General features: G+C 32.9%; 1 protein-coding gene and 1 long non-coding RNA gene across 2 annotated transcripts; one reads left to right on the forward strand and one right to left on the reverse strand.

The window, feature by feature from the left end:
* The first annotated feature begins 6004 nt into the window (after positions 1-6004).
* LOC135837532 (uncharacterized) lies at positions 6005-19452 on the forward strand. Its single transcript, XR_010557210.1, has 3 exons — positions 6005-6269; positions 12845-12967; positions 18818-19452. It is a non-coding gene; the product is annotated as an uncharacterized LOC135837532 (long non-coding RNA).
* On the reverse strand, positions 18817-26747 carry LOC135837531 (scoloptoxin SSD14-like). Its single transcript, XM_065352835.1, has 10 exons — positions 26474-26747; positions 25964-26170; positions 25653-25873; positions 21201-21396; positions 20902-21102; positions 20596-20824; positions 20299-20489; positions 19984-20224; positions 19796-19909; positions 18817-19721 (listed from the first exon to the last, which is right to left on the reverse strand). The coding sequence occupies exons 1-10, from the start codon at positions 26482-26484 to the stop codon at positions 19572-19574; spliced, it is 1761 nt and encodes a 586-aa protein (XP_065208907.1). The 5' UTR covers positions 26485-26747; the 3' UTR covers positions 18817-19571.
* Between the last annotated feature and the right edge of the window lie 949 nt (positions 26748-27696).

Raw genomic sequence — 27696 nt, forward strand, 5'->3', positions numbered from 1 at the left:
TTTTTGGTTTCTTCGTGCAAACTGCAGAAATTCTCAAAATAGGCTACTTATATCTACCAACCTGTTTTTAAAATTTTTTGGAGCGCGTAAGCTCCTCTCTCCACCCCTTCCCCTCCAGTACACCCGAGATCCCTCTTATTTTTGAAACAATTAAAGGGTTTACCTACGTCTTTTATTTTTCAGTTCGAAAAAACTAGAATTGGCTACGCAAATTTTCATCATTTATAAGAAATGAGGGATAAAGTCTCTTCAGCAAGGAAAGATGTGTTTTTTGCTTCAAACTTGATGATGACAAATTTTCAAGTTTTCAAATGTCTGACAAAATTTCAGAAAAATGAAAGAATAATATATGTACCAATTTATGGAATTCCCCCCCCCCTCCCCAAGGTCTTGAAAGCCAGACTTGAGATCTAATAAAACAATAAAAGTCTACTTCAATCAAAGCTATGAAAAATTTTAGAACAGAAACTTCCTTTTCTTTTAGTGTCAAAATCTCACAATAATAGGTACTTAATGACAATTCTTCGCAATTTTTTCTCAACTTCTTAAAAAATAGCTATCACCTGAAATTATTTGAGGAGTCGGCCTGCAAAGTGACCTAACTGCAAAAAAATGATTTTTGAGATAGCAACGCTATCTGATAGTTTAGGACATGCCCTACAAAAGGAATATATCACCTTCATCCAGTTTCACTCGTAACACCCCTTTTCCCTCCCTTGAAAATGATAAAATTAAAAGCATGGCCTGCAAAGTGACCTTATTTTACGATTTTCCGAAAATGTGTTTCATAGGGTACTGTTTGTTGAAATCAAAATTAATGTTTACCCCTTCTGAAGAAATTCAAAAATTTTGGAGACATCGAAAATCGCACTGGAGGCTCCAGAGTGATTCGAAATGGTAAAATCGTAAGTTGAGAATAAGCCACAACTCCAGTTTTAGCTACCCAGCTTCCTGTACATAAAAAAATCTTGAATGAATGAATAAATCTTTGCTTTCATAAAAAATAACATACGCAATGAAAATCCGGAGAAAATTGCGTACATATCACTAAAAAACAAAAAAAAAAAAACGTAATGTGCGGCCTGCAAAGTGACCTAACTGCAGCATTTTTCATTTTTGTTGCACCCTGTAGCGAACCCGTGTTCATATTTTTCAGAAACGAAAAGGTGATCAAGTGAGTGAGGGTTGACCCTTTCGATTCCCAAAAACAGATTTCGAAAATGTGACTTCATTTTCCTAGGACACGTTTTTCTCATTTATCTCGAAATCAATTTTTTGCAGTTAGGTCACTCTGCAGGCCGACTCCTCATTTGAAATTTACGAAAAGTTCTGTCATTTTCATCAATCATCATCAACTAAAAAAAGTAAGGTACCTACCTACGTACCTACTTATTAGTAATACAGGGTACCCAGAAATATAATGATAATGAACCCCAAAGAAAGTTTTTCATTAAAAATCGTCGACCGTATATAATGGACGAATAATTCAAATGGCAGGAAATGACGCCCACATTTTGGATGCAGAATCCTGGAAACGTTCTGCACATGCGCCAAACATGATGCTTACGGTGCTGGCGGAGAGAGAGACGGTTCCCTGGTTCAACCCACGTTCAACCAGTAAACCGTCTCTCTCTCCACCAGCACCGTAAGCGTCATGTTTGGCGCATGAGCAGAAGATTTCCAGGATTCTGCATCCAAAATCTAGGCTTCACATTTTGTCATTTTTTCACCGTTGAATTATTCGTCCATTATATACGGTCGACGTTAAAAATATAGGTTGGCAACGTGAAATAGATGCATATGATTGGTGGAATGTTATCTCTCCAGTCCAAAAACCAATCATGTGCTATCGTTATTATCATTCACTGTGACCAACCAAAGTACATATTTAGCAGAAAACTTTTTTTTAGGGGTTCACCATATTTCTGGGCACCCTGTAAGTATTGGTATTCCCAAATCCAAAATTACTAATAACTTAACAAAAATTACCATTTAATTTACCAAATAATTAACCAGTAATTTACCAAAAATTATTATATAATGTAGGTAATATACCAAAAAAAAATTACCCTGCAATTTTCTAGAAGTTACCATGTAATTTACCAAAAATTACAGTGTCATGTTTGATGTTATGTACCAAAATTACCGTGTAAGTACTGTGACATTTTTTGAAAATAACTGTAATATCCTGAGAATTACCGTGTAATAATTTCAAAAAAATGACTATGCAATTCAAAAAAAAATACCATATAATTTCAAAAAAATTTGCCTATTGTGAAAATTCAAGAAAATTACCGCATAGTTTTCAAAAATCAGGAAATTACTGAGTAGGAAGTACTTTTTGAGAAATTACAGTGTAATTTTCCAGAAATTACCGTGTAATTTTTTATAAATTAAAATTACCGAGTAATTTTACAGAAATTACCGAGTAATTTTACAGAAATTACCGAGTAATTTTACAGAAATTACCGAGTAATTTTACAGAAATTACCGAGTAATTTTTGAGAAATTACCCAGTAATTTTTGAGAAATTACCGAGTAATTTTCCAGAAATTACCGAGTAATTTTCCAGAAATTACCGAGTAATTTTTGAGAAATTACCCAGTAATTTTTGAGAAATTACCGAGTAATTTTCCAGAAATTACCGAGAAATTTTCCAGAAATTACCGAGTAATTTTCCAGAAATTACCGAGTAATTTTTTAGAAATTACAGAGTAGTTTTCCAGAAATTACCGAGTTTTTTTCCAGAAATTATTGTGTAGTTTACCAAAAGTTACCGTATGATTTCCCAAGGATTACCATGTACGAGTAATTTACCAATTTACCAAAAATACTAGGTTATTTACTGAAAGTAACCACAACCAGGACTGGTAGGTATTTTACCAATGATTTCCATACATTCTCATTATATTGTATCAAAGAAAGTTCTCAGTTGGTAGGTAGTTCGATACCTACATAATTTTCCAAATTTAAAAATTTTATGACATACTCGTAGCTTACTTAGCTTATGTCAAGAATTCAGTCAATTTTTTTGAAGTTCTCAGTAAATGAACTAAATGCAAAGTTTTCAGGTAGGTACCTAGGTACTTAGTGGTAATATATAATTTTTTTTCAATTAAGGAGCATAAGTGCATAACCTCGTCTTGGGGGTCAAAATTATTCTCCAATCACCTCACATCAACGTTGAAGTTTTGGTATTCTCTTCCAACAACCTTTCCAGATCCAAAATGCATGCAATGAAGCAAGTTGGTAATTGGTACATATAAAATATTTAGGTACTTCTCAAAGTAGGTATAGCCGGTATAGGTACTAACCAAACTGCGTCCTGTTTTTATGAACTCTCATTTAAGTACGAAAAAAATAGTCTTTTTAGTAGGGGTACCATGTCGGTCTATCGTTTCAAAATCGCAAAAGAGTGGCATCGGAAAGATATAAAATTTTTGCGATGTTCCTTCGAAAGGGGACCATTTCCCGACCCCGAAACCACCATTACATTTTTGAGATCAAATTGCAAAAACGATCCAGGGGTTCCCAAAGTTGTGAAAATTGATGTTCAGTGTGATTTTTTTCTGTAAATGTGAATTTCAATTTTCGATTTTGGAGTTGCAGAATAAAGTTTGAAAAAAATAATTGAAATTGATTAAAAATTCAATTTTTAAAGACATCTGATCCATCTTTTATTTTTGAGGTAAAGTGAGTAGAATAAATTGTCACCACCTCCACCGGAGCTTATTGTGTGAGGGAGTGCGGTGGAGGGACGCAGTGTAGCAGTTTTCCCAAAAGGAAAGTTCGAAAATATCGAAAAATTACCATACAAAACTAAAAAAAATGAAAGAATTAAAAAAAAATCCTGGTAACTTTTTCAAAAAATTATGAATTTTTTTATGTCAAAATTATTCAAATACAAAATCTATAAAGGTTGCCACACTGAGAATTTTGAATTATGGAATATTATTACCGGAAGAGCAAAAAAAAGTCACCAAAATTTTTCATTTCCAAAAGCTTATATTAGTATGTACTTACTTCCAAAAATATTTTTTAGGTAGGTACTTGATTTTTTTCTCAAAACAGTGCCACCCACCAGGCGGGGTTATGAAAATTGGGGAATTAGCGTCCCCTAAAGAAGGAAATACAAAAAAGGCCTGATTGTCTTGCACTATACATTGTATATTTTATTTCAGTTCTCAACCCCTAATCCCTATAATTATCGTTTTTCTTTTTTCATTTTATTTCATAGAATAATTTTGTTGTAAAAATATTACAACTTTCAAGTTCAAAATTGTACTTTCATTGATAATGGAGCAGTAACAGAAGGAGGGGGGATATCATGGCCAAGTGCATCGAGAGGTATTTTAAGTTCATTTTTGGAGTCAACACTTCAGCAACATAAACCTCATAAGTGAAGCTATTTCTGGTTCAGAGTGCACTTTTAGTAGGTATTGAAGCTCTAGAGATGGGGGGTGAGGCGTGGGGGAGTGGATTGTGGTTGCGTGTATCGAAAACAATCTTAAGTGCAACTGAAGAGAACAGTTCAACGGTAAAACCTCGTAAGAAATTCAAATTCAGGTTTGGATGCAACTTTGTTAGATCACGTTTTTTGACGTTCCAACCCCCTCAACTCGGCCCCTATCAATGGTAAGGGAAAAATGACACATTTTTGAAAACGTCATAAAATTTTGCAAATTTTTTATCTGAAACATTTTTTGATTGCAAAATTTATTTACTGACAATGTTCGTTTGAATGCGTGACTTCAAGAACTTGGAATACAAAAATTCAACTTTGGGAACCACTGAAATATTTGGTATCACTAAATGAGTACTGTCATGGGTAGATATTTCAAGAGTGATCCAATACGAGTTATTTGAGACCACAAGCACCCCTCTACCCCCTTTTGGTTAGGATTTATTGGCCAAGACAGATGACAACGGAGGTGCTCAATTTTCACAACTTTGGGAACCCCTGGATCGGTTTTGCAATTTGATCTCAAAAATGTAATGGTGGTTTCGGGGTCGGGAAATGGTCCCCTTTCGAAGGAATATCGCAAAAATTTTATATCTTTCCGATGCCATTGTTTTGATAATTTTCACTTTGGTACCCCTACTATTTGGGGAACAGCTTAAAGTCAATTTTGAGAGCTGTAATTTTCATAATCTCATTTTTTTAGTTAAAAATAATTTTTTCATCAACTACATATTAGTAGGGGCTATCCTATTCTGCGAGTACCCATCTTAAATATGTACCTATCTTGATTTGTTTTTCCTTAGGTAATACGATCTTATCTTGATTCATTTGTACATAATTTTGATATAAATTTGTACTCGGTATCCGATTGAAAAAACAAATTTTTGTAAGGCCTGCAGTACATAATTCCAAGTTACTGACACTTTTCCAATTCATCAATTATTCTAATAATTGAATTCATCTCATAATTTCAACCCGAGCCTACGAATATTTCATTGAAAAATCCACCACCCACCACCCATCTATCATCTCCGAAATATAGGCATTTTCCCGCCAAATGGCATCAATTATCAATTATCAATGAGTTGTCATGACAACCTAATTTTAAAATATCTGGTCTGGGATCATCGGGTAAATGTTCTCCCCCTCCAGGCTCCATATCTCGTATATTTTTCGCAATCCTTCGAGACCAGATAAATTTTTTTTTCGCTCTTTCGAAAAAAAATAAACTACCTACAACACTATCTACTTAGTTAGAGCTACACATTATTAATTTAAAAACAAAGCTGAAATATCTTTTTTATCTGAAATTTAATGGGAAAAGGCGAGTCAAAGGTATCCCTCGACGTAACATAGTTTTCATATTTGGTAGGCAAATTGCGTAGATTAATTTTACGTACCTAGGTATTGCTTTAGAAAAAAACACCGAATAGGGAGATAAAAAAAATCCGACTGAGTAAACAATAATTATCACGACGCGAACTTTGCTCCTTTTACGTGAGAATCTGCCTTCTCGTAAGCGTGGCTTTCTGCTTTTCGTCGAGCTTCGAGCATTCGAGCTGCTCCATAATCGAACTGATCATCGTATTGTAAACATCGTTTATCGAATTCTCGTGGCTCGAGTAGTTTTTAAAATCTATTCTCAATTTTATTAATTAATGGGAAAACATTGTAATTGTGTTCATTTACAAATCACTGCCGATGAGCCATTCACGCAGTACGGAACCATAATCAAGCAATACCAGCTACCGGATTTGAACTACGATCTGGCTGAAAAAGGAGTTGCCTGGGATCTGCAATACATCAGGTTAGAGATACTCTCGTTCTGGTTTTTATGTTTTTTTAAAAATATGTCTATGGTCGTTTTCAGACTGATTTTTATTTAAGTATTTTTTTTTTCGTTGTGTCTCTTTTTGAGCAGGTTTTATTGATGAGCATTGAGCTTGTTAGGAGTTTACGTCGATCTGCGAAAAATCGAATTGAATCGAAGCGACAATCGAGTGATCGACGATTGTGTAGATAATGCCAAGGGTTACCCTCAATTTGAGTGTAATTTTTGAATAAAGTTTTACGATAGATACTTAGATGTTTATTTATTTTTGAAGAGTTGTGTGAATTTTGCAATGGCGGAGATTCGTAGTCAACTGATGACGTGGGGGGGGGGGAGAGGATCGATGAATCAGTTGGGGAATTTTAGACATGAGTAATTTCTCAGAATAATTGATTTTTAAGATAGGGTTCTAATTATGGATGAAATTAATCAGAATCGTACGATGTCGATTGATTAGGTTCTTATTATGACGCAAAAGAAACGAAAATTTATCACTCTATCATCGATTCGACGTCCTTGTTGGTCTCCTCTCAGAAGATGCCCTCCAATTCAGAATTTCAAAAAGTTTTATGTAGATCCCAGGTACTCATATTTTTTCCTGTAGGTAGGTACCTATAAGAAATAAAAATTCAACCTACATACTTTGAATTTTAGATCAATGACATTGTTTCGAAACTAAATTCAGTTTTATCGCCTCATTTTATCAAAGCAAATAGGCCTTCAGTACCAAAGTTCATCGATAAAAATAACTTCAGCTTGAACAATACGCAAAAATTACCCAGACAGATAATCACATTGCTTTCCCAATTCCTTCGTAAAATAAAGAGATTTTCTTTACTTACTAAATCATTGTTATAATAGGTAGGTACATACTTACCTACCTATTCGCATAGAAACTTCGCGTTCAAACCTTGGCTCGAATTTTAATTAATATATTACGCTGTATTCGTAGAAATTACCCAATCATAATGATAACATTAAAGGTTAGGTACCTATCGTAATTTCTCAATATTGACGTACAAGGTGTAGATATGCATTTGAAAAAAATAGACCACGCGAGTATTGTTTTTTCAATGATTCCAAAACTCGAGATTAAAATTGCTTCGTTACCTATTTATCTAACAATTTTCTCAAAAAAAAACAACCAAATTGGGTAAAAATTGTTTATTTTAATCTGAAATTTACGATGCAAATAGTAGGTTAAATATAATATTCGTTTTGGTAACTGTTACCGATAAAAAAAAAGTTTGAAAAATTTGTGGAAATTTCACGTGAGAATAACCATTAATCACCTGGGCTCATGTGGGCAATGGTGTGTAAAAAAATACCATTAATTGGTTGCAACGGTTGTTATTAATGAGTCGATACCTATTACATTTAAATACATTTTATTTTTTTTATTCTATTCTGGATTTTTAATTAGCTATCTCAACGTTGAAAGTTCTGAAAAATATTATTTCGTATAAAATTTTAATTGCATAGTAAAATTTTGATGAGTTTTTTCGTGGAAAATTTTCCTTTTTATACCTAATTGAGTTTTATTTTGTCAACAGATGATTAATGTGTCAAAGTACAAACACTATTTTTATTGTTTATGGCTTTGTAGCTAAAGGCACAGCTTACTAAGTATTGATAATTTTTATTAATTTCCATGGAAACGACTTTTAAAAAAAATAAATGTAACCAAAATTTCAAGAGCCAAAGTTCATTTTTGGATATTTGACGAATTTTTGAAAATTTAAAAACTTCAAAAAAATTGTTTTGAGGACGATTTTTGAATTTTGTCGTGTGAAAAATATAGGCATAATTTTTTTGAGAAAAGTGAACCAATATGAATGATAATATTCAATTTCAACTCCCAAGCATCAACAACTACTAGTTTTGAGTCATTCTGGAGCCTCCAGCCATTTTTAAATTTTCTCCAGAAGTTTCAAACCACTCTGGAAGGGATAAAAATGAACTTTAACGACAATAACTTTGGTCGGTGCTCATGCAGTTAAGCAAAGGACCGTCGATGGCGGTAGGAGAGAAGGGGGCAGTTTGCTCCAGAGCCCGCGCTTTTTGAAAGGTCTGGCAAGAAGAGCCTTTGATGAAAGAAAATCCCGATTTTTTACTTCTCAAAACACAAATTCTAAAAAGCTTTTGCCCTCGCTTCGTTTGGGCCTGTCTTCTTTTCTTCTTCAAAATCAAAATTTCTCAAAAAAAAAATATTATTCAACTTTCAAAAATCTTGAAGTGAAAAATGAATTCCTGGCATAAAAATTATCATTTTATGTCTCTTGATACCTATACAAATTTTCTAGAGCTTTGCCCTGACTTTAGTCTGTTTTCTTTTATTTTTCAAAATCAACATGCTAAAAGAAAATCTATCAATTTCTAAAATTTTAAAAGCCAAAAAATGAATTTCTTGCATAAAAAACATATCTACGTAGTTTTCAGTTCTCTCAAAATATAAATTTTTCAAAAGTTTAAGACATCGTTTTTAGGCCTCTCGAAATCAAATGTTGAAATTTCGATTTGCTCTGGAAGTGACTACACCTACCTAATTAAATTATTTACTCAAGTAGGATGCCTATTTATTTAATTTTCTCACGATGAAGATATGATTTTCTTTTCTTTCTTTTTTTTTTTTATATACTGACATCAAGGTTTGTTTTTAAAGATAGGTACCTCTTCTCTCATTCTTTATCAAATTTCTCCTTACTTTAAAATGGTATACCTACCTATAAAAGATCATGGCCAAATTGAAAGTTATCTTATTTCCTGATTCTCCTGAATATTTGTATTTTTAATTATAGACATTCAACTTGAATAAACGAAGTCAAAAAGCTATCATTCTGCATAGATTTTAGCAATGATGTAACCTTGATTAGTACCTAGCTACCTTTATATTTAATACTTGGCGATATATGTATGTAGAGCTATTTTTTCAAGATCTAATCTCGTTGATTTTTTATTGTGATTTGATTAATAATAAAATGATACGTATCCACCTATAATTAATTAAAATCAAGTTCCTTAACAAACAAAAAGTGACAGATTTTCATTTTTTTTTTTTTTGTTTTTTTTCACAACTTTTGTTCTAATTGAACTGCAATTGAACTAGAATTGAGGTTAGGCATAAAAATGAGTTAGAATATTAAAATTGGCTGGTAAAAATCGTATTCCTCACCCTCCCACCCCCCTGAACTCAAACCTTCGAACCTTGCACTTTTAATATTGGGTTTCAAATCAGACTTTATTCAAGAAACTTTTCAAAATTGGATAATAAATTTAAAAAAAAAAAAAAAAAAAAATAGGCACCTACCTGTAAGAAAATAATGTCTAATTTTTGTGTGTGTAATCTTTTCGGGTTTTCGTCTTCACACTAGGCTAAAAACCGTTCAATTCAAGTCCTCTCTTCCTCTCTTTTCCTAAACCTGTCTTACTTGAGTATTACGGAATAGGTGGAATCCCTGAAACACATGAATATGCAGTTCATTGAACATGAATGATGGCCAAGTTGCCTACACAAAACTGTAGGTAAATCAAAGCGAAAAATTAATATTCTTCGTCATGAAATTTGTCAGCGCAAAAATGAACACATTTTTTTTCATCAAGATTAAGATTATTGTTTGGTGGTTTCGTATGAGCTTCACTTTATTGATTATTTTTATCTATTTTTTTTTTTTTTTCAATAAAATTATTTTGCACTTTCTATTTAAAAACTGAAATGAGTTGACAAAGATTATAAAAAATTGACCTTCGGTTGAGTTCGGTGTGTCAGAAAGTTGAAACATTAGAAGTTTTTGTCTTACAACTTTTTCTCCCTTGCATAAAAGTTGGCCTTCAAAACACGATGGTGCAGTGAGAATGAACTAGGATGAAAGATTTTTATAATTGAAGCTGCATGCTCGTTCACATATTTTGATATAATGTTTTTTTTTTTTTTTTTTGAAAAAACGTCTACTCGTGTCGAAAATGGCAATCAAAACATGCCGGTAGATGAAATTAAACATAGAAACTCGATTCCTAAAGTTTTAGCCACCCAATGGAATATTTCGAGATTTTGAGGCACTTTTTTTTTTGAAAAAATTCGATACCAAAATACATTTTTTTCTATATTTTTTACTTTTTAGTATATTTTTTGTATTTAAAAAAAAAAAAAAAAAGTCTGACCTTGAAAAGTTGAATTATCTTACTTCATGTATTATGCAAACAGTTCTGTTTTCTCGTGTAGATTCTGAAATTTGTTAAGAATTCTGGAGGAGAGAAAGGGATTTTTATTTTCTCACCTTGCGAGTTCGGTTCTGAGATTATTTTTACAAAATTTTGCAAAGGTAGGTACGTGAAGAAAGAAGGAATGAAATTTAATTTTTCAAAATTGTCGTGCTATGGGCATCAAAATATTAAGGTTTTCCCCTTTCTCAAATCCGAGAATCATTTTTTCGAAATTTCTTCAAATGGGGAGAGGGGAAAATTCAAATTTATTCAAACACCTTAAATTTTGGATTTCATTCTTATATTCAACTGTTTGCCTAATATCTACTCCTCAGGCTCTCTTTTCTCTCTAGTGCACTTATTTTTCCATATCATTATAGATAATTGAAGGAAATTCAATAATGGTAAAAATTTTGTAACTATGAACAAATATTTTAAAAAAATATGAGTGAGCGAGAATCGTTTGACTCATATGACCTCTCCCTTCCCCCGCTCTTCATATTATTTTTTTGTAATTTTTTACTTACAATTTGTTTTTTTATTTATGTTTTTTTTTTTTGCGATATTTTATTCAAACTTCAAGATATCACAACGAATTTTAGTAATTTATATCACTATTTTTGCGAAGTTTGTTAAATTGTACCTATCGATGTTTTGTCAATTTATGGTAATTTTCCGTAGGTAGTTGAGAAAGTCAGTTTGACAAAATTATAGGTACCTCCTTATGTGATTTTTTTCACAACTTTTATTCCATAATACGTATTTGATTAATTTTTTGTGAATTTTGCCCATTTTATTTTTTAAAAATATTTTAGTAAGTATTTTTGCGATACTTTACACAATTTTTGGGACGTTTCAACATTTTTTCGTCAAATTATTTTTATTAAATTTTAACTCATTTTTAGCTAATTTTTACAAAACATTGTTCAGTTATGCTGATTTTTAATCGATTGACTTATGAGTTATGGTAACTGATTTTCAGTAGCACGAGAGATCAAATCAACATTTTCCTGTATTTTTGACAAATTATCATCCGATTGGGGAATATCTGATTCATTTTTGGTTTGTAATTTTCCATCATTTAAGCGGTTTATGCAAAATGTTACCCAAATTTATCTAAATTTGGTCTTTTTTCAACATTTTTATCAAATTTTTGGCAACTTTGAGTGATTTTCACAGCTTTTATAGTTTTTTTACGACTTGAATGACCTCTTGCACTTGATTATCAACTATCACCTTTTCTCAGACGTTTCTTATACTTACTTCTGTTTGCTTATTTTCACTTTAACATTTTTTTGAAACTCTATTTTTTTTTTCAATACGGATGATGCAGTTCGTCAAAAATATTGAATAGGAAGAAAGAAATTAATATTATAATTCCCAAACACGAAGGTGGAGCAAAATCAATTTTTAGCATCATTGAAAATTCTCTAGATGTATTTTATTTCGAATCTAAAAGAATCGAGTGAATGGATTTTTTTGGAAGAGGAAGGGGTGGAGGGCAAAATTGGGTACCTACTTACTCTCTAAATTTAAAGCAGTCAAATTTCACTGCTTAGCAGTCACGACATTTTGCCTTTTTAAAGCAGTAGTTTTTTTTACTGCAAAACAGTGAAAAATTACTGAATTGGTCAGTCAAAATTATTTTTTACTGACCAATTCAGTAATTTTTTTTTTTACTGCAAAACAGTGAAAAAAACTACTGCTTTAAAAAGGCAAAATGTCGTGACTGCTAAGCAGTGAAATTGACTGTTTCAAATTTAGAGAGTAGAAAACGTAGTATGCATCAGAATCAAGAATGATTTGAAAACGATAAGTGATTCTAATCACTTTTCAGAATCAACGATTCGTGATTCGCAGTATAACAAAACACGAATAATCAATTCGTAAAAATTAGTCCAATCAGTTTTTCTGAGCAGTGATTCGTGATCCGTGATTCGAATAATATTTCTCATGATTTTACCCAACCCTAATTACGAAAAGCGTGCCATTTATATAAAAATCGTATTTTTAAATTTAATAAACCTACTCACCTATACTCTGAAATTTCACAATATTTCTTGTTGTTAAACAATTTTCACTAACTGAATAGGGAAATTTTCTAAGGTGTGTTTTTAATCTAAAGATTTACAATACCTCATGGCTCTGGTTCTCTTTCACCACCACGTGGCATTTCATGGTGATAAAATTCATGCAACGTTTTACATCCACCACGTGGAAAATTTCAAAATAAATTGTTGCCAAATTGCGTTACATCACGTAATTTTTACTTTTACGATAAAGACTAAGTAAATAATCTGACAAGCAATTAAATACTAATTACTATGTATACATTTTGTTTCTGATTACAGGGAACGCCGAAAGAAGCAGTTAAGGAAACAAAAACTGTACCGACAGTCGATGATCATAGTCGAATTTTTATGCTTTGTATGGCTGTTATTTCTACTTTTCTCGCTGTTTTTGCACCATTAATGGTAAGTATCGAGTATCTACTTCGGATCGAAATGCATTTTCATCCATTCCATTAAATTATACCTATACCTACAGCTCAGTTTAAGTGCACAATGCACTGCATAGTAGGTAGGTCTAAAGGTACAAAGTACACACTCTCTGTAGCTTGACTTTATTATTGAATGAACAACAAAACCAACGATAACCTTTAATTACTTAGTTCTGATTAGGAATACTGTTGTTTAGGGGAAAACCTCATACGTCGGTGTAGGTATCTTTACCCTATTTCACCACAATCTCGAGGTATTACACCGTGACTTGCAATTTGATTACACATACTTACCTACCTACCTAAGATCATAGCTCTAGCAAACAGCTACAGTAGCATATGCTTATTTCAACAGATTCGTTATACTCGCACGATCGTAATTTATCGCTGATAAAGTCTTCTAAAAACTATAAATCATCTAGGTACCGTGATAAAGTCATTCTACGTGCATGATAACAAAATTCGAGGCTGTTATACGAATTCATCATCCTACATTTTCATTTCTGTCGCGAGGTATCGTTTTGTGTCCAGTATTTTTTGGAATATTTTTGAATTTTTTTTACTTTAGTGAAAATGTTTAATGAAAAATCAGCTATTAATTATACGAGATTAAATAACGAACCGAACGATTATGGAGCTATTTACAAAACCGGAACTTCGAAGAAGTATTACTATGTGCCCTACACGGAGGAGGAAAAGTGCGTAAAAGTAATTTCGTTCCTTTCGGAAATTTGATTTTTTTTTCAATCGTGATCGTTGGTTTTGTGTGCGTTTTGGTCGTTTGTGTGATTAGTACCATAATTAATTAAGTGGTGATGTTTGCTTGAATTTTTTGGTGTTAGAATTTGGTTCTTCGATTACCTACACCTACCTTGATTGTAGGTAGGCAAGAGGCAATGGCATTAGACAGCAAAGAGATGGTCATAGTTTTATTTAATCTCTGTTTTGCAATGTTCTATGATTAAAATTTCATGAAAATTTATTCTGTAAATACCTGTCTGCATTAGGTATTCGTTTTTTTTTTTTTTTTTTTTTTTTTTTGAAAATCTACGAGCATTTGATTACGCTGTAAATATTAGGCACCTACTTACCTATTCATTTTTCCAAGATGAATCAGTGGTTCAGTACCCAATACATTACTCACATTTTGTTCGAGTTTGTAAATAATCTTCACAATTTCGAACTGAGATAAAATATAGAAACAGAGGGGACGAATTTACCTTTTTTGTAGATACTGATGCTTTTTTTAAAAAAATTAATTAAACACGTACAATTTTTTATTCATATCTTTGTATACTTACACGTGTTAAATTGACTTTTTCAAACGCACTAATTGTTTTTCTCTCACGGTACCAAATTCCAATGATGAGACGAAGATATACAGGGTGTTCCAGAATAACCTTTCACATTTTGGTAACCACTGATCTGTGTTCAAGTGGAGCTAGGGGAATGGTAAAGGCGGTTCTAGGTAGCCAAAGCATGCCGAATTATGTTTCAATAGTTATTTTTTGTCCTGGAGAAGTAGATGGCTGTACAGTGTACGTTTACTGTGAAGGTCTTTTTTTAAAAATAAAGACTCCTGGACCCCTTCACTCTTTACTCATCGGTAACGAAGCTCATTTTTATCTAAACAGTGAAGTGAATATACAGAATGTGCGCTTCAAGTGTACAGAGAATCTTTTGATAATACTCGAGAAACCTCTACACGCCGTCAAGTTGACTGTTTGGTTGGGCGTGGCTAAAGTTGGTGTAGTGGGACCATGTGTGTTTAATGAAACAGTGATGGTGAGGGGTAAGGCAAAATGTTGAACAAGTTTCTTGTTCCTGAACTGAAAGGCAGATAAAATAGAGTTACTTACTTGGTTCCAACATGTTGGAGCTACCTATCATTCAGAGACCAACACAATATGTTTAGCGCGTGAGCACTTTGGACATTGAATAATTTCGTTGAACACAGAAATTTAAAGGCCACCTCGATCCCCTGATTTTTCAGCCTATGATTTTTTTTTATGGAGTTACCTCAAGTCAAAAGTGTATCAGGATGAATCTAGGACTCTGAAACATCTTCTAGGTAATCTTAATCGTGAGTCGAGACTGATAGGAAGAGAAGTGTTCAATAATTTGAAAAAATGTTCGGTTGAATGTGTCAAAAATGATGGAAAATATCTCGATGAAAAAATTTTTAAAACTTGATTTTTAATGGAAACTCAAATATACGGTCTAAAAACGGCATGTTTCTACTTCATTTTGGTTGTAAAAGAATTTTTGTAAACATTTTTCTCTCAGAGTAATAAGAAAAACAAATGTGAAAGGTTATTCTGGAACACCCTGTACATAACTGATATAAGCAAAGCTCATGTAACAATTCTGCATTTCATTCACCTTCAGTTCTTGTTCAGTGAAGTTCAGCCGTTAAATTTACTCGTATTTATTTCTTTTTTCTGTTTTATTATTATCTATTTTCGTTCAAAAATGTCGGGAATCAAAAATATCATTAAAACAAAACTACACAATAAGTTAAATAATTACGAATCAATTGAAAAGCCCAGATTTTTGCGAAGAAATCGTCATGTACTCCATTCAAAAAAAGAAAAGGTGCGTAACAAATTTAATTCTTGGTTGAATTCCTCGTTTTTGAGGGTAAGAAAAACAAAGGGGAGGGGGTAAGGTGCGATTTTTACACATTTCCATCATGTTCTCTTTAATATTGACGATGGTGGTGGTAATGTAAGGGGAGTCGGGATTTTTTCGGATTTAAATAAAATATGAGAATTTTTCAAAATTTTAACTTGAGGACATTGCATTTTTTTCATTACCTATCAGCGTTGTGTGTTGAAATGTAATTTTATGGCTCTATTTTTAAAAAGCGAACAAAAAAAGAAATTGTGGCGACCTCTGGTATGCGTCATTTGTTATCATTTGATGCCCTCTATTGCTACACAATACACATGCAAAATATTTTTGGAATAAAATTTATGGCCCATGTTTGAACTTACGAGTGTGTTTAATTTGATCGAGAATTATTGCTCAAAAGTTCCATCTAATTGAGGAAGTTTGGCGAAGTGTGCATATTTCTAGAATGCATTACCTACTTGGTCATTTTTCAATAGAATTATCATGACGTCATGTTCCTTGTATTTTAATTCTATAAAAAGTCACAATTTTTTAATCATCGCACTTTCTTCTTTTTCTCTCAAACTGACAACGTAGATGGAATTAATTTGTAGATTTAATTGAAACTCATATAATTAAGTTCAAATCCTCAAATTTTATGGTCAAGATCAAGGTTGAAAAAATCAATGAAAAACATCTGCTTGACCATTTTTACAACCTCCATGTTGTATATAGATTCATGATTACCTATTTTTATTATCAGCATTACCACCCCTCCCCTCCCCTCCCCTCCCCTTACCCCTTCGAAAATTCTTGGGTGAGTTGAAGAGTTTGTTGAAATACTTTCGAAAATTTGAAGCTCTTTACAGGCACCTACCTAGTTTTTTTGATCAACTTCTTTGCAATTACCTTAAGTATTTACTTTTTTTTTAATGTGAAAAACTGAAAAAGTAATACTTAAGACAGGAAGGAAGGGTAACTCTTGAGAAAATACGTACATATTCAATTAGAACTTGAAAGCAACCAACTAAATTGACCTTTTTTTGGTAAGTACCTTAGTTAAAAGATGAAAAACTGAATGAAAATTATGAACATGCGATTAGAAAATAACAGCAAAAAAATTAGTCATTTGATACATTTTTGAAAAAATTGTAGGACATACTTTTTAAAATTTTTGTGTTTTTTTTGCAATTTTCCAATTTTTTGAGGGTTTTTACAACGTTTTTTGTTTTTTCGTGTTTTTTTAATGAATTTTGTTTAATTTCTTGAGTTTCTCGTACTTAATTTCTTTGAATTTTTTTTGTTGTTTTGCAATTTTTCAAGATTTTTTTGGATTTTTACAACGTTTTTTCGTTTTTTTGTGTGTTTTTTCATACTTTCTTTTAATTTTTTGATCTTTCTTGCAATGTTTTCCATTTTTTTTTTTTGGATTTTTTAAGATTTTAGGATATTATTAAAGAGGCATAAAAAATTTTTCGATGCCAAGATGAATCTTGGAGGTTGGCAACATTGTGACTTCTCATTCCCCTTATCCCTCAAATTTATTTACAATTTTCATTTAAAAAAAAAACAAAACTTAAAAAAGAAAAAAAAATTTGAGAATTATTTTTTTTGTACATAAGATTTTTGATTTTTCCCTTCCTGAAATCTACTTTTTGAAGAAATGATTTTCCTGGACTTTTCTTAGTTTTCTATACCAATTTTTTCATCAATTTTTCGCAAAATATCCAAACTTGAGGGAGACGTTATCATCGGATAATCTTGTCGATAAATCCACAAACTAAAAGGCGATGAAGAGGTTGGGGAGGGTCAAGTTCACTCTTGGTCTTTTTTTGAGCCTTCAAATGTTTCTCCAATCACGCTTGGTAGTGTCAAAATCTAGAAATAGGTACCTACGTAAACGAGGAGAGGAGAATTACACACCCTGAAATTTTTTTATTCTCCGATACACAAATTTTCAAGTTCAGGATGAAAAAATCTTATTTTTTAGCCAAAATGAATCTATTTTAAATGGTGAGCAATAAAATTCTGAAAAATTGACCACCAAGTTTAAATAAGGATCTTCGAAAGAAAAGATATTTTTATGATAGTACTAAAATATTGACTTCCCAAATTCATCATACGTAATTTCAGCCCATCGAAGCCTTTCACAAAGATTTAGATCACAGCCTATTATTTTCAAGTTTCCCTCCAAAGTACAGTTGATGGATTTTATGGGAAAATACCTAATTACATAATTCTTTATTTTATCCAGTCCAAAAAAAGGTTTTCTAGGAGTACTCGATTAAGTTTAAAAATGTTGAAAAATCAAAAAAATCCAATTTATCTAAAAAATTTTTCATTTTTACATCAAAATTCTACTAAATAAATCCTTTCTTAAAAAAAAAATCTCCTGTTTTTCTTCCAAGTTATTTTGGTGACCTACCTTGCATGGAGCCTCCATCTCCCCTTCACAATTTGAATGAATTCGATCTATTGAAAATAGTCAGAGTGAATTTTGAAAAGTTGACGTTAAAAATAAATTACCTACCTACTATTTTTTTTTTTTTTTTAAATATGTTTTAGAAATATTACATTTTTGCTTTTAAAAAATCTTCTAGTTGGAAATTTTTGATACTGCCCAATCGAATATCTTTTGGAAATGAATATGCAACTACTGAATTTTATCAGTCTCACAGCTGGCAGGAGTACTCATTTCATTTCTACTTTATCTTCAAGTTTATGAAATAAAAGTGTTGAAGTTCCTTGAAGTTATATTTTGCACTTCTCAAAACCTTGAAATAATTATCTAATAGAGACCGCAATTATTCGTCGATTAAAATGCAATCGCATTCAAAACCAAGTGCTGAAATTAAATAATGCGAGATCAGATTAGGTTGGTAGGTATTGAATGAATAGAGACTTCAAGTTGAACTATTAATTCAACACTCGAGGAGATTAAAAATTACATGAATGAATTGAAGAGTACCTACCTAAGTAATTTTCCAACTCGATAAAGCTCATATGAATAAATACGGCGATAAGATGCGCTATATTGGATGATTTATTGCACTTGATAGTTCTCTTATCGTATACTTATAGCGACAGAGAGACACGAAAACTTATCTATTCAATTTTTTCATATCCATCTTTAAATACTCGATTATAATTTTTTTCCATGAATATGTACACTTGCATCTATCTAATACCGAAGGTCACTTTTATGTTACAGGGAAGAGGAGCTTTCTCGTCAGAAGAAAATTGTACTGAGAACACTCGCCTTTTGCGTGTTGATGATCACAGCCGGTCTATCACCGCTGCTTATTTAATTCTCACCATTTACAAATGAATTTCATTATTCACATGTGATTCCGAACAAGTAATTTGCCAGCGTCCTCACCTTACATCAGTCACAATGTAGCCGTTTTTTGTAAATACGTCGTAAGATATAATTTACGTCGTTAGAGATTGTGTATCATACCTAATTCATAAGTTATAATTTTTAATTTTTTTTCTACGCTCGTATACCTATAAATTTATAAGGAGTCGTTTTGAATTGTTTTCTTTGCTCATTTACCTACCGTTCTCCTTCGAGAGGAGATTATTTGATAAGTATTATGTTAGCTTTTTAAACTGCAGTCAAGGTGCGTGTTATATTTACCACTTTTTTATCGTCTAATATTTGCTCCGCCAGCGTTAAGACTGTGATGGATATTATACTAAGTTTCTACTACCTAACGATAAGATCGCAATTTTACGTGTATTTAGTCGTATTTACGACGAATTGCCGCTTAACCAAGCTATATTATTGCCATTTTATGTATCGTAGAAGTTTACTAAGTGTAATAAAATTTTCTACAATCTTTAGTGACGAATTTTTTTTCTGTTTCTAATTGAGCGTTGAAAAGCGAAACGATTTCATCGGGTAGGACAAATTTTTAAATAATTCGAGTGCTTTCGAAAATGACTGATCAGATTTACACAGGTTAATATCCTTCCACTTCACCGGGTCTTCGGGAATCACTGCATGGATAAATGAAGCCATCTCTTCGCTCTATTCCAGTGATGGCGACGAATGAATTGTGGGGCATTAGTTTAACTTTATGGCCTATTTTTTCCATACCTTCGACAATATCCTGCAAAAAATAACGATTAGATGGAATAAAATTTACATCAAAATAGGAGGATGACATATAAAGGGAAAAGTTACCTTTGGAATTCTCGGATAGTATTGCCACTCCATTGGCATAAGTTGATGATGGAATAGAGCACGATTCATGGACTGCTGGATGTTCTCCTTCATTAATAAATCACGCATGATTGTCTAAAAAATACATAAAGGAGCACAAATGAATACGAGTGATCGTAAAAATTGAATTTAATCGCTAAACTACGTACTATGGCCACTGAAGAGGTGATTTTTGTACCCCCTCCGCCTCCTATAAGTAACCTAACATCGCCAGATTGGTTCAAAATGATCGTAGGACACATGGAAGAAAGGGGAATTTTACCAGGAGCAATGAAATTCGTTTTGGACGGAGTTACTCCATAATTATTTACGATTTTTGGCGATGAGAAATCATCCATTTGGTTATTTAGCAACACTCCTGTCCTCTTGGATAATACAAAACTACCAAATCTGTTGAAAAAGGGCGATAGGTAGTTTAAATAAGAGTCCATTAAAGTGACATTGTTTTTCAAAGTGTTGCTTACTCCATGTTAATGGTACTAGTTGCAACTGCAGCGTCGCCATTTTCTGCTAAAACTGCCAAGTTGGCAGTGCCCGTATCCTTCGGTTCGGTGAAATCTCCACCGTAATGAGCCGGATCATCCCACGTTTTAGTATCTTCAATTTTATTCCTGATGTGTTCAATGAATAGATCAGAAGTTATGAAATTCATTGTCTGGAAAGTACAAACATCAACATGAGCAATGAGCATAGGTAGGTATAGGTATTAGGTAAGCTATAAAATTGACAGTAGGCCTAGTTGTTCCTAGAAAGGCATTCACCTGGGAAATATTTACAAAGTGGGGATCCCCTAATCGACTTCGAGCACCATAAGCGTGTTTCATGGCTTCAGTGATACGCTGAGTGTTCAGTAGCTCTGTAGGAGCTGGTATCAGACCTTCGACGATTCTCAATAGGTAGCTTAAAATAGGCCCTGAAGATGGAGCTGGAACCGTGTGCAAAGTGTAATCATTGTAGAGAGCAGTTTGGAATGAATTTTGAACTCGAGCTCTGAGTAGAATAAATAAATGATCAGATTTATTCAGAATTAACCCGATGAATTTGAAAAGAGAACTGGAACTACGAACTCGTATCTTTCTAGATCTTCTTCCGTGATTATTCCTCCAGCTTCTTGAATATCTTTCACCAATGCTTCGGCTATGTCCCCTTTGTAAAATGCATCTCCACCATTTTCAGCAATTATACGAAGTGTTCTGGCTAATTTTAGGTTTTTATAAGTGTCTCCAGCTTCGAGAAGCTCGCCATTAGTTCGATTAACGAATAATGTACTGAAAAGTGTAGGAATTCAGGTTTCACAAAGGTTCGTGCAGGTACCTAAGATTGATTAATTTGAAATAGATTTTGGATTAATGTGGTAGGTACCTACCGGAATTCTTGATCAGATTGAATCTCGTCTTCGTATTTAACCAACATTCGAGCTAGAATTTTACTAATTGGGATGCCATTTTGGCAAAGTGAAATAGTTGGCCTGAAGATATCTTCCCAAGGAACTCCGCCACCGAATTTATTATACGCCGTCCAGTAACCTTTTATTTCTCCAGGGATACCTATCGCTAGTCCTCCTAATCAAAAACGAAATAGAACAAAAATAATTATTTGACATGTATACGAAAATATTGAGTAGATAGATGGGTAGGTATAAGTAAGTCTTGGGTAAGTGATTATGATGGGGAAATCACAAAGTATCAGCACATCTCATTAAAAGTCATTATTTTTTCAAATTACCTTTATGGGGTTAAATTTGAGATAGGTAATTGATCAAATTAAACTGCATTGTTATAAAAAATTTAATTTTCAATCGAACAGGTCAATATTTTTAACTATGTCGAAAGTAAGTACTTGGAGTAAATTTCGTTTTGACCTACAGGTATATCCTTCAGTTTTCAAAACAGCTCAAATGCGCATAAAACTTTTTCTGTAGATAAGTAATAAAAATATTTTTTGAAAGAGCTAAATTACATAATTTGAAAAATAAGTTGATAAAATGAAAAACACAATTTTTCTCTACTTTCATTTCAAATCTGTGCTGCTCCTTCAATTTTGAAGATCTTGAATTGTCTCATTATCAGCTGAAAATCATCGCTATTTTTCGCAATCAAATTCCAAAACGTCTGAATTTTTTCACAAAAATGGAAGAAACCTCATTTTTTCAACAAAAATTGCGATAAAGTATTATTTTTTCCCAATTGTAAAATTTCCAAAAAAGTCTTGCTTTTTACCAAAATTGTAAAAAGTTTGGTTTTGCCAAAAACTGACAAGTATTCTAGTTTTTTAGCTAATTTTCTGTAAAATCTCCTCTTTTTTGCCAAAAATTTCAAAATTGTCCAAAATAGCTGTTACTTGTTTTTTAAAAAATTACAAGATTGGAGCTTTTTGTGCAAAAAATCCAAACAAGTCACAATTTTGCAAAAAATTGTCCAGAAGTCTCACTTTTTTCCTAACAATTTCCAAAAACTCCTTTGTTTCGCTAAAATTATCGAAGTCTTGCTTCTTGCCAAAAGTTGTGAAAGAAAAGATCAGATACGCTAGATACCGGCTAATATAGATGGACATATACGATATCTCCTGTAAAGGAGGCGACTACAACGACGACGACTTTTTGGTAGGTAACTTTTTTGTGTATTTTTGGTGGCCAAAGATAGGTAGGTATACTTTTTGTGAGGTAGCATCCATGCCAGTACATGATATTATGATCGTGACTGTACATATTATTCTCCTCCTTGGTCTATGTGTTAACTCCCATTTAAGCCAAACCCCAAAGTGACTGGAACAGTTTGAGGCTTAATGCACCTAACTGGAACTTTCTCTTGTCACTGCATGAGTAACTGTGGCGAAGAAATACATATGCAACTTTGGTCTGTTATGCTCATGCATGTCCTCACACTATTGCACTATAGGTGGTTAAAGATGGTAATCTTGGGTACCTGATCAATACTTCAGCCCTTTGTGCGAGTCATTGTTGTGATATGTGATTCTTTCTATTAAATTGTTGCGATACATGTGTTTTACATCAAGCCCCTAAATTGTTGTGATATACTTAGGTAAGTATGTTACTATTTCAAAAGGTCTACTGCAAACATGGATTCCTTATCATTGTTGTGGTACAGTAGACTTCCGCTTATCCGGACTAACTGGGGAATTTGGATGTCCGGATAAGCAAAAATCCGGATAATACGGATTAACATGTTTTTGGTTGAATTTTTGGCCAAAAATGACTTGTTTTTTTATGATAATGGTGAATTTTTGCAATTTTTAATGAAATGCGCAAAAGATGAATTTTATTTCTTTACAAAATAGAGAAAAACAAACCAAAAATAAAGATAACAGAAATGTTTGAGTATGTATTTGTATGTAATTCATGTATATTTGTCCGGATAATACGGATTTTGTCCGGATAATCGAAAAGTCCGGATAATAAGGAGAATTTATTTTCGTCGGGATAATACGGCTGTCCGGATAAGCGGAAGTCTACTGTATGTGTATCTCTATTATTTTAGGATACAGTTAGTTATAATTACATCTAGCTAATCTGTGTGTTGTTATAAGGTGTATATTTGTAAATTTACCACAAATAATATAAGGGTGTAGATGCTTATAGTAGTTCCGAGTTCTTATTTCATTGCAAAGGTCGCCTACAATTGAATAGGTACTCTAAATAGTACCTATATCAGTTGTGAATATGTATTGTTGAACCTACCTGCACAACAATTGTCGACGTCAACATTTACATCGACTACGTTTTTTTCCAACATAATGATGGAAAAGTGATCAATTAATTATTTAGTGGGAATCTTCTGTCCATACAAAAGCCAGGTAAATGAAAAGTTTCAAAATTTTCTCATTATTTCTGATACCTCAACATGCCATCTCGACATGTAGATGTAAAATTCGATGCTCGAAATTTACATCTACAACTATGTCGACCAATTTTTCAGAATTAAAATTTCTGTTTTAGTGTTTAAAAGTTTAGTAAACATTCAAAAATATGATCGTGTTCAATGAGGAAAACAAATTTTTTAAGGCATTGATGAAAATATTCACTTTCCACAGTTTCGAGTTGTAGATGATAATGATGTTGATATTGTGGATGTATTTGTTGATGTCAAATTTCACATCAACATTAACATCGACATGTCGACATGAAAAATGGATTAGTTTAGTACCTACTCTTAGATAAAGTATTGCACCATCCTTGATTTAAGGAATTTCTGTTCAACTGTTTGATTGTACAGACTTTTCGTCTGTACTTCTTTGGAAGTGGACTTTGTGTCGATGCTGTTTTCAGCACGAGCAATAGCCACATCAGAGGAAATAATTTTTGGAAAAAAAATTTCAAATTTTTAAACTCAAATTTTATAATTTTACAAAGCAGGAGGTCGACATAAATTTCGATGTAAATGTCGATCCATCCACATCCGTCACTTTTGGATGCCCCATGTCGATGTGAATTTCGACCCTGTGTTGAGCTAATTGTCAACACGAATGCAGATGAACATCAGTCGACAATTACATCAAATACTATCAACTGACAATACTGGCAACTCTGTTGAAAAATGATGTTTAATCCTCCTAGCGGCCAGGCAAGTAACTAAATCCTATCAGAAGCATTCTGATTGGTTGAATTGAATTTTGCGGTGTTATGATGTTTTATCAGTTCATTTTCTTAGTTTGTTGTGTGGTACTGATAGCCGCGAGATTTAAATCGACCAATCACAGCCCCTGACATGAATGCCTATTACTTACTGTTACTTGCCAAGCCACTCAGATAGCGCCCTTGTTGCGACAAAAACGCCCAATGTATTTTAAATGGAGTTGCCAGTATTGTTAGATGATAGTATTTGATTACATCGACAATTAGCTCGACACAGGGTAGAAATTCACATCGACATGTGGCATCCAAAAGTGACGGATGTGGATGGGTCGACATTCACATCGAAATTAGCATGGTCATTGTTGTATGGGTATACTTGATAGTGTTATAATAGGTGAGACTACAGTAATGTAGAGTTGAATCGGTGAGAATCCCATACGCTATCCAGGAAAACCATAAAGAACGATACGTCTATTCTTTGTGAATATATTCTGACCTTAACCACCCCTCTGAATAATTATCATCAAAACACCACTACCATTCTCGTCCTATTTACTTAACCCTTTACATTTTTTTTTTTTTTTTTGAAACAATATTAGTACGAGCCCTGAGATAGGTGAACCAGCCCTTGGCAGTTGGCTTAAATGTTGAACATATCACGGTGGTATCTTTGAAAGATCAACATTTTCAAAAATGAATTTAAAAGTCGAAAAAACGTTTTTTAAAAAAAATGTTTCAAATTTTTTGAAATGGAGGATGAAAAAAAACGAAATTTTTGAAGAGGATTTCTATTTGCATAATGCTTTAAAAATTTCTTTTGAAATTTTTTCTGGAATATCCACAGTGCAAAAAAAACTAAAATGTAGGTATTCTGTGGATAGGTTCACAATTCTTCAATACACCAGCAAAATTTCATAACGTTTAATCAACATGGTAATGATGAGTACAAATTTTTTGGGTAAAAACGCGATTTTTTCACTTATGGGTAGAGAAGAGGAGACGGGTTGGGCGAAAATTTTTCTTATCTAAAATTCGTTTTTCATCTTCCAAAGATCTTCTACGAATATTTTTGAAATCCGAGCTAAGACGGATTCACCTGTCATAACCGGTTGTACCTTTTAAACCCATAACCTAACGTTAATTTGAAAAAATAGCATTTTGGATGACGTATGCTAATACTTTTTACCCCCCCCCCTTCCCTGCTCTAAAGAATATTATAACTCTCACCTTTAACGGAAAGATGCGGATCTCCATGATACATATCGACGGTAGATTTAGCTGGAGCTGTTTCTCTAGCAATGATAACGCTGGCCTTGTTCTTTGACTTTTCATATATCGTCATAACGAAGCCTCCACCGATGCCCAACGTGTGTGGCATCGTAACCCCCTCACATAGTATAGATGATATTAACGCATCTACTGCTTTTCCACCTTTTTGTAAAATATTTCTGCAATATAAAGTCACTTTTGTAGAAAAAACCCTCGTCTAGGTAGGTAGGTACTCGTTTGATACAGGGCTATTGGATCAATTTGCTTACTTGGCAATTGTTGAACATGGTTCAGCATTGGTGACTACAGCAGCATGAGGATATTTTCCAAAAAGCTTGGCTTGCGTAACATCAGATCTCATAACTCTTGCCGGCGGCGGCGGTCGTCGACTCATAACACCATCGTGATACGATATTGTTATAAGTGTTACAGAAAATATCCAAGCTACGGCCAAGGTACAGTATATAGCTAATTTACTGCAATAAAACCATATTTTAAAAATTTAAAAATTCTGCTGATAGCGTTCAAGGGGAAAATGATTGGACCTGACTAGATCTGATCAGAATGACATGATCAAATTTGCACATTTCCTGGATTCAATTTAACCTAATCAAACCTGGAAACATCCAATCAGATCATGGTAAATTCGAAGTTTTGATCAGATCAAATCTGAGCAACCTCTAAATAAATGCGTGCAGACCTGATCAGATCCAATCATTTCCTCCTCGAATACCGAAAGCATCATAGCCTTGATCTAATGTTTCCACAAAATATCTTACTTAAAATCCATTTCAAAGTTGTGACAATTTATAATTTTTTTTTTTTTTTTACGAATGATCTTGAAATGAATAGTGAACCGCGCAGAAAACTTTGCACTTTTTGTCAACGGCAATCCAGGTTCCACAAAGGCAGGCACGAAAGATAAAAATCACTTATTCTACTCAAGATTTGGTTGAAATTAACAACAGATGAATAAATTTGTCAATCATTACGAACTACAGTAGTACAGCAGGCACTCGACAACTTGTATAGCGAAAAGCGAAAGAATCCGGCTGCAACTTTCATTTGCATTTTTTTAATCATCGATGTTTATAGTTACCAAATTTTTGTTATTATTTATAATTCGTCGCTGTAATATTGTTATGATAAGTCGAAAAATAAATTTCTCAATTTGTATTCGCATCTGAAAATTGGCGATGGTGACCCTGATGAACATGAATGGTTACGAAATACCCTACTCATATGTGCAGATGTAGGATGCAGTGGGAATAACACTCATCTTTCCGCGTATTCAGTCAACTTCTTCGTTTGAGAGAAACTGCTAGACTTCAATAATAAGAAAATGCCTCAGGAGGAGCTTTTTGAACACGAACTCTTCGATTTGAACGAAACCAAGCTAGATCGAAAGAATAAGTACTTATGTCTTGAAATTCCCGAAACCAAAATTTGATATGCTAAACTTCATTTTTGGATTTTTGGAAATTGAAAAGGCAGTTTTAAGGGAGATTTTCAAAAATTTTTCTGCAATATAATTTTTCTTTGAGCAAATATGAGCCAATTTGAAATTTGAACTTGTTCAATTCAACTCCCTGGTGATCTTTTAACTTTATCCAGAAATTCTAGAACGCTCTGGAAATCCTAAAAATAAACTTCAGCATCTATACATTTTGGTTGGGGCTTTTTTATTTTCACAGTGTCTCGAGGTACTCAACTTCAACAGCGTATACCTCCAAAGCTATGATACTTTGATCAAAAATGATTTCACAGTTCGAAACAGAATTAAATTTTGAACTTTTTAAGTATTTTGAAATTTTCAAAAGTTGAAAGTTGAACTTTCAAATTGAAAGTTTCAATTTCAAAATGGCGCTGTAAGTGGGAGCTACAATTTAAAATTCTGAAAAAATTTCCAAAAATATACCTTTTGATGCTTTTTTGAAATATTTAATTTTCGAGATGGAATCTTTCAATGGAGGGGGCACCCCCCCCCCAAATTTGGGCAAAA

The sequence above is a fragment of the Planococcus citri genome, chromosome 2 (assembly GCF_950023065.1).
Source record: "Planococcus citri chromosome 2, ihPlaCitr1.1, whole genome shotgun sequence".
NCBI lineage: Eukaryota > Metazoa > Arthropoda > Insecta > Hemiptera > Pseudococcidae > Planococcus > Planococcus citri.

Bases quoted from the DNA above. Each gene is read 5' to 3' on its own strand.
- LOC135837531 (XM_065352835.1), bottom strand. The intron at 20,825-20,901 runs GTTCGTAGTTCC...TATTCTACTCAG, and splicing joins GAAGATCTAGAAAGATACGA to AGCTCGAGTTCAAAATTCAT. The intron at 20,490-20,595 runs GTGAATGCCTTT...TGTACTTTCCAG, and splicing joins ACTTTGTAAATATTTCCCAG to ACAATGAATTTCATAACTTC.